Source organism: Nothobranchius furzeri, chromosome 12 (genome assembly GCF_043380555.1).
Source record: "Nothobranchius furzeri strain GRZ-AD chromosome 12, NfurGRZ-RIMD1, whole genome shotgun sequence".
Lineage (NCBI taxonomy): Eukaryota > Metazoa > Chordata > Actinopteri > Cyprinodontiformes > Nothobranchiidae > Nothobranchius > Nothobranchius furzeri.
Window position 1 is genome coordinate 7248879 of NC_091752.1, and position 7935 is coordinate 7256813.

Genomic DNA, 7935 nt, shown 5'->3' on the forward strand with positions numbered 1-7935 from the left:
TAAGATAATGTTGGTTCATATCTTCGGGGTTCCAGAAGTTTGCTTTATGGTGAATTCAGAAAAAGTGAAACCAAAGCAACAGATGTGCATGCGTGTAAGTGTGTGCTGATTTTTGTGAGTAACAACAGCGAGTTAGTGACGGGGTCATGGTGTTCTGGATGCTCCTGACTCCTTGACCCTGTTTAGTGCGCAGACCAGGTCTGGGTCTGCAGTGCAGCCCTGCAGGGCCTCTGCTCTCCGCAGCCTCGTTCTGCGGGAGTCAGCAAGCTTCACTGCAGGCTGCTGCCACTTCAGATGAAGGCTGCAGAGCCATTCCCAATCAAACGTGTAGACACTTTAATTTATGTGTCTGAGAGGGTTATGGCTCCGGTACACTCCTCTAACTGAAACGTAATGAGCTCTTCTCCTGAGGCAACCAGCGGCGACCCCTGGTGGCCGCACAACAAACTTCAGGGTGTTGAAAAAGCAAATGTCAGATTGCAAAACAATTTGCTGTTTTGTTGGGAAATAATAATAATAATAATAGTAGTAGTAATAATAATAATAATAATAATAATAATTACAACAACAATGAAAAGAACTAAAACACTTTTGTTGATCTTCATATGAAATAGAGTGCTGAGATTCTTACGATATTTTTATTTAAAATTAACATTTCTTTTTACTTTAAGTGTATTAAGAAGGAAAAGTTATAAATAATTACTCTCTGCCTCCCGAATAGCCTCTGTTCAGAGAAAATTGTTTGCATCTTACAGGACTGAGGAGCTAACGGCTAGTTTAAATCAGTCGTCCTACGTCTCATTGCACTAAATGACTTTTACAAAGAAATGTATTAATGAAAATGTACAAATATGAACATCTTTGATTAAATAATCATCTGATGCGAAACGGATGGTGGCACGTAGATTTGTAAAATAACATTAGCAGAGGGAATTTAAGAGATTGGAGCAGTTTTAGGTTTAGCTTATCAGTTAGGTAAGATGTAAACTCCATGCCCGTTTACGCAGTTGGATAATTTTACTGGACCTTCATGGTATGCACATGTCTCAATCCAAAAGAACCATTTTCTGGGCTATTTCAGAAAACACCAGAACTGAACTGGGGTGTGTATTGGAAAAGGCCGGGTAGGGTTGCTGGGCGGGACTTGTGGTTAAATTGTGCTGATTGGTTGTAAATCAAAAGGAAGTGACGTCAGGAGACGTTGCCAAATTTGTAAAATTTGAAAAGTTGCTGGTGAAGCGGAACGGAAATGAAAAGAAGCAGTGTTTATGTTGATTAAAAACAATCGTTTCTAAGCTTCTAGCATCTAAAAATGCAGCATAAATGCCACAATGTGGGCCGCGTTCTGGCCTCTGACAGAACTCTGAAACACTTCGCTGGTTCTGGTCATTCAGCGCAACCTTGTACACACACAGCTGCTGTCCTGGTCCCTCGAAATGATGAAATGAAGGCCTGTTCTGACAAATAAAACTGTTGATGTTACTACCGTAAATCATCTAATACAGGCCCGGGCTTGTATTTGACTCAAGCTCATCAAGCTCCAGGCCTTTATTGGAAGGAGGACCAGAATTAGAGGCAGGCTTCTATTTCTATTTGAGCAAAATGAACTAATGGTTTGCTGGAGTTTTTGACAATTAAAATTGTGCCCACATTTTCAAAGTTAAACACATTTCTTTTAACAACGGAAGTTTCTGCTTCAGCCCTCTCCCCCCTCCCCCGCGCAGCAGCCGCAAACTCACTGATGCGCCTGCAGACTCTCGGAGTTCCTGCTGCTCTAAACATTAAAATAATTATTTCATTTTCTATTCCTCACTTCTGATTACCTTCAATGGTGTCTGTTTGTTGCAACCACCAGGTACAAAAACTAACTTGTTTTTATTTGACTATTATTTCTAGGAGCTCGCTCCCCCAAAACCCTTCTGCCCTCTGGTGGAGGATGTCAGTACTGAAGATGGCAAGTGTCAATTTTATTCATTTATCTTGCTGTTATTAAAATATAATATATAATCATATAAGTAATACATCATTAATAGATAATTAATTGTTTAAAAGGAGAAAACTTTGATTGTTTCATGTTTTTGGCTTTCAGTGGATAGAACCGTTCAGTTCTCAGTTTGATGATCAGCATTAGCAACTAGCATGAGCCGAATTCAGTATCTAGTGAGCGTAGTGGATTACATGATTTACCCAGTGTACACTGGTTGGATCAGAAATGGACTGAAAACAAGCTTTTCTTTATTGTAATTGTTTTTATTAGAAACAATAGAGGTAGGACTTTGTTTCAGACCCTTTTTGCTTACAGACAAACAAAAACTTTTGGTTTCCGACACAACACAAATGTGGGGAAACAGAATCTGAGTTCCTCTTCCTCTGCCTGTCCTAGAACAGGTGAGCTCACCTGGCCGACGTGTTTAACCTGCTGTTTGTAGGTGTGGTCGTTTAAGAAGCTGACCGGTAGTGAGATTGTTTTCTGCAGCAAATAAATGTATTCGGACAAAATAGTCAGAGTCTGAAATAAAATGATGTTTTATCATGTTCTTGTTTAGCTGCTGGTCCCGTTTTATTCTGACGCTGATGGGTTTAATTATCTGGAGCTCAGTCAGAGTGAGAAAAGGTTTTATTTCCTTTGCACCGAAGGATTTCAGATTATTGTTTTTATTTTGTATTTATATTTTTTACATTGATTCCATTAATTTATTTATTTTCCACAGTTTGTTGTAATTGTTTAGTTAGGTCATTAGTTATTTAGCAGGGCGACGGTGGTAGAGGAGTTAAGTGTTGGCCCCATGACTGGAGGGTTGCAGGTTTGAGCTCCATCTGCTGCAGTTGCCTTTGGGCAAGAGAAGTTACCCAACTTGCCTGCCGGTGGTCGCCGGGGCTTGGCAGCCTCGCCTCCATCAGTGCACCTCAGGGTCGCTGTGGCGACATTGTAGTTGTAAAGCTCCTTGGGGGGCTGTAGAACCCTGGAAGGTGCTACATCACATACGGGCCATTAGCAGCCCCCTGCTCCTCAGGGTTGGGTTAAACACAGAGAAAAAATCTCCCCAAGGGAATCAGCTAAGTATCAGTCAATAAACGAATCATTTAACAGAACCAGACAAACTTCAGATGTCACTCAGGGACAAAATAAATAGGAGTCATGAGACAACAGAGGCTTGTATTGTTCGTGATAGTGGTCGGACAGATTATCGGAGGCGCTGCCTGGGTGTGATGTTGTCTATGATCCGAGGGCTGCTGTGGGTCACGTACTGCAGAGACGGGTCTGAGTAGTTGAATGGTGGAGGGTTGCACTTTTCCTGAATGTAGTCTGGCATCATGTCGGGAAGGCTGGAATGAAACCAAACCGAACAAGACCATGAGGAGACAGGAGGAAACAAACAAATCCCAACTGGTGACCAATCGGGAGGCTTCAAAATGTTTTACGAGTCTGTAACCGGTTCATCCTTCATGGTAAAATCAGTCTAGCGTCTGTGAGTGCTGCTCTTCACTCTGGGTGGTTGTCTTTAGTTCTCCAGACTGATGTCAGCTGGGAGCAACGATAGGAGGCTAATTTATGAAAATGTTTGGGTCTGGTTCACTAAAGGCAGCAAAACGAGGACAAGCAGCAAGGGGTTAAATGTCTCTGAGGTCAGATAACACCTGATCCAGGTGCCACACACACGCACACACACACACACACACACACACACACACACACACACACACACACGCACACACACACACACGCATACACACACATGCACACACTCACACACACACACACACACACACGCACACACGCACACACACACACACACACACACGCACACACACACACACGCATACACACACATGCACACACTCACACACACACACACACACACACACACACACACGCATACACACACATGCACACACTCACACACACACACACACGCACACACACGCACACAAAATAAAATATAAACTTGACTTTATTTCTAATTTAATTTTTAGAAATAAAAAACTGATTTAGTGTTTAAAATCTGTCAATTTAAAATAAAATGTACCTGTATCAACATCACTTTCTCCTGCAGTCAACAAACAACTATCTTCCATTCTGAAATGATCGCCAAGGATAATAAATATAATTTCCATGAATAAAAATTCAAACACCGTCAGACAGAAGAGGCTGTGGTCTCTCTCTCTCCCCTCACTCTCTTCATAACTGACAGATTTCATCTCTGGACATGTAATGATAATAATGATAATATAATAATAATAATAATAATAACAACAACAACAACAATAAGTTTTATCTCTTAACAACTACTCAAAGACACTTGACTGATCAGGAAACAAAACAAATAGGTTAAATACGTAAACTGAACGGCGAACGTCTGATGGTTGTGAGGGTTGTTCCCGCCCCTCTTCCTACGTCTGCTCCATCTTTAGGTTCAGCCCTCAGGTTACAGCGATGCATAACTCACATCAGAGCTGTTAGCAGAAGGCTTTTATTTAGGGAAGTAAGAGATTGGACCGCTTGTCCTCCCACTGAGACATTAGAAGGATGAAGAAGCTGCTGCAGCAGCGAAACTGTGGACCGGATTTACTGCCTCTCCATGTTTGCCCAGACCCATTTGATTATGGTTGCTTAAAATTCTGCTGTGTGTGGATTTGTTCTCTTCTGCGGTTTATTTTGTGATCATCTGCAGTGAACAGTATGTCACCCTGCCCAGAGGAACAGCTGACGCACCAACAAATAGGGTTTTATTTAAAGCAACACTTAAGAGTTTTTATATTGCTTTCAAACTGTTTCAGTGGTTTTTCATCCATAAAAGTGAGCAACTTCACTCTGCAGCCCTCTGCTGATCAGAAGGAAGGCAAAAAAGGCCCAGAGGAGTCTGTATCGACACGGAGAAGTCAGCTGGAGGAGAAGGTAGCTTCAGACGGCAGGTTTTAGACTCTTTTTTCCTGATATCTGGATATCTCTCCTCCGATTGGCTAACAGCAACAAGACTCTACCACTGATTCTGTCTGCTCTGCAATGTTGATGTTTTATCTCCACCCATAACACAAGACTGGAGGAGTTCTGCTGTGTGGTGGAGTTGCTAATGCTAACAGTTAGCTTCTACTAGCCGAGACGTTCTCTGCTGTTTCCTGGATGCTAAACCAACAACAGCCTTCCCCGTCACGAGCCAAAGTGGGTGACGCCATGAATGTTAGTGACAGTGTGACGTAGATCTGTCGGGCTTTTCTAATCCTAGAACTTCACCGTCTATTTTCTATCAGAAGCTAATGCAGGAGACAGGTGTAGGAGACTATTTTCATGTTCAGCCTGCATGAAACACTCGGATTAGAATTTGTCGGTTTTCCTTACTCTCCAGTAATGGTCTTCCTGCTGCAACAGATGCAGGCCAGTGCAGCCAGGAGAAGGAGGATGAGCAAAGGAATGCCGATACCCAGAACCAAACCCAGAACAAGGTTCCTTTGTGTACCTGTAGCCTCCACTCTGTCTGCAAAGACCCACAAAGAAGACATAAGGTCAAAGAGGGTCAAAAGGGAAAACACAAAACTAAACTAACGATCTTTGTTTAATCTATCTGCTTTAAGAGAAATAAACAATACAAATGAGTGAAAACGTTCTAGTGGAATGCTCACCAACAACACAGGACTGGGATCCGTGCACATCAGCTGTGTCATTGCAAACACACCTGTAGCCACCATAGGTGTTCATGCAAAGGGCCATGAAGCCACACTGTGCTTCCTTGGCCCTACATTCATCCACATCTGTGTGCAAAGAGCAGCAGTACTAATATCAGCTCTCATCGTCTTCAGCATATATAAATACTTCATGATTGCACACCAACAGCATATTACGGCTTCTTACAAAAGATGCTTGTCAAGATTTAGACACAAAATTCCTCTCACAAAAAGAAATCTCAGTAGGCTCCTTCCTGACAGTTTCAGTACTTTCCAGAATGAGTCGTTTAGGGCTAGTGCTGTCCACGCCCACCCACCCCCTGATTGGCTGCTGTGAGGCGGGGAGCTCGGTTAGCTCGGTTACACAGTTGTGACGTCACAATAGAGGAGTTCGTTTTAGTAATTCCTGAAACCAAACACTGATAGAAAACCATTTTTATGACCTAGACTCAAAATGAATAAAGCATTGTTTTTACCATCCACGTCCAGAGAGTTGATATTGTAGTAGCTGGAGACTCTGGTCAGATAGTCCCTGATGTACCAGTGCGGTGTGTCACTAGACACAGCAACACGATATTCTTCCACGTCTGGACCAGATGCTCCTCCTCCTCCTCCTCGATCCTTTTGGGTGGTGTTGTAGAACTTGTTACTGAAACCACTTGTCAGGATGTCTCGTAGCTGAAAAAGGGGATTAGAAGACGATCCCGTTACAGTTTACTGTTATTGTTATCGTCACCCGGAGACCAGACCGCACAGCACCTCTGTGAGGCCGTTAATTCCTTTGTTCTTCCAGGTCAGAGTGACGTTGAACATGTTGTATCCTATGAAAAAAGAAACACAATGAGCTTGTTTTACCAGAACTGAGCTGCGGATGTATATCGATGCTCTTACCTGGAGGATTGGGAGAGTCACCTACAGGAAAACACAATTACAGTGGTGGGAATTACAAGATTCAGATGGATCACGGTGGTGAGACGTATTCATAGTAAATAATATTTACTGTTTCTATAAACGCTCACGCTAATGAAACAATTCTTTAACTTATTCGAGCCCAAGCATGAATTCATCTACAGCTGAGAAACGATGAGCACAGCCGTCAGAGGCACTTGTAGACCTGCTGCTGCTTTATGACCCAGTTTGGTCCAATTAGCTGTGAGACAGATGGACTCACATCAAACTCTAGAGCACTGTTGTCACTCAGTGACTGCAAAGGGCCCAAACCATCAACACTCCACCACCATGCGGACAACAGGTACAAGCTGTTTGGTTCAACCGAAGCTTGGAGCAATGCATTATGGGTGAACCTCTCTACTTTGGTCTCGTTGTTCCAGAAGTCTTCTGCTTTATTCAGCTCAAACATCACCAGCCTAATTCTGCAGGGGCCATTTTATCCACCTTCCCATTCATTTTCTCTCTCCCTTTCCTGACATTTTTTAATAACAATATTTTATTTTTTCCTCATTTAAAACATATTTTTAAGAATTTCTTAATATCTTTTTCATGTTTTATACTTAAATTTTTTTCTGTTTTTGTGAAGCTCCTCGTGTTTCTTATCTCAATATAAAAGATTGTTTTCTTTCTTTCAAGCCAAACTAGTTTAGTGTTTTTTTCCTTCATGAACTTTAACCCTCTGGAGGCAGGCGTTGCAGATGAGCAACGTTAAAACCCACCTACCTGGTTACTCCACATACGTATTTCATGAGCATTTTTAACTCAGAAGTTCCCCTGAAGGACTTAGTTGTTTGTCCTTTTATCAAAACGTATTGATAAAAATAACCTCTGTGACCCTGCAGATACCTACACTTCCGACCAACGACCCATGAGAATATTTGACTTTTAATGATGGGTTGGTTGTAATTTACAGTGATTCTGTTTTTTCACGCTGCTATTGTCCTGTTCATAATATCAATCAACATGTCGATCAGTACGATCAGAATGTCAGTCAGCGCAGCATTTATCTTTTATATCTTTTAAATTATTCAGCTTTTTTACTCTTTCTACTAACGTGTGTATGGCTCCCTAAAGGGAAGGTTATGTTTTGTTTTTTTTTACTCTTCATGTTTTTATCATTCTACTTGTGGTCTTACTGCCCTTTAAGCTGAGAGCTACCAATCAAATCTTGTTATGTGGATGCATAATGACAATAAAGAATTCAATCCAATTCAATTTGAGCCTGAGAGGGTTAACCCAGTGCTTAATTTGTAAATCAAACGTTCCCAGAATGCAAATGCTGACGTCATCCCGAAGTTCACTAAAGGCAAAACAGATGCCGGA

General features: G+C 41.9%; 1 protein-coding gene across 1 annotated transcript; it reads right to left on the reverse strand.

The window, feature by feature from the left end:
* Positions 1 to 2277: 2277 nt before the first annotated feature.
* LOC129166946 (uncharacterized) lies at positions 2278 to 5736 on the reverse strand. Its single transcript, XM_054750781.2, has 3 exons — positions 5620 to 5736; positions 5339 to 5474; positions 2278 to 3327 (listed from the first exon to the last, which is right to left on the reverse strand). The coding sequence occupies exons 1-3, from the start codon at positions 5705 to 5707 to the stop codon at positions 3186 to 3188; spliced, it is 366 nt and encodes a 121-aa protein (XP_054606756.1). The 5' UTR covers positions 5708 to 5736; the 3' UTR covers positions 2278 to 3185.
* Between the last annotated feature and the right edge of the window lie 2199 nt (positions 5737 to 7935).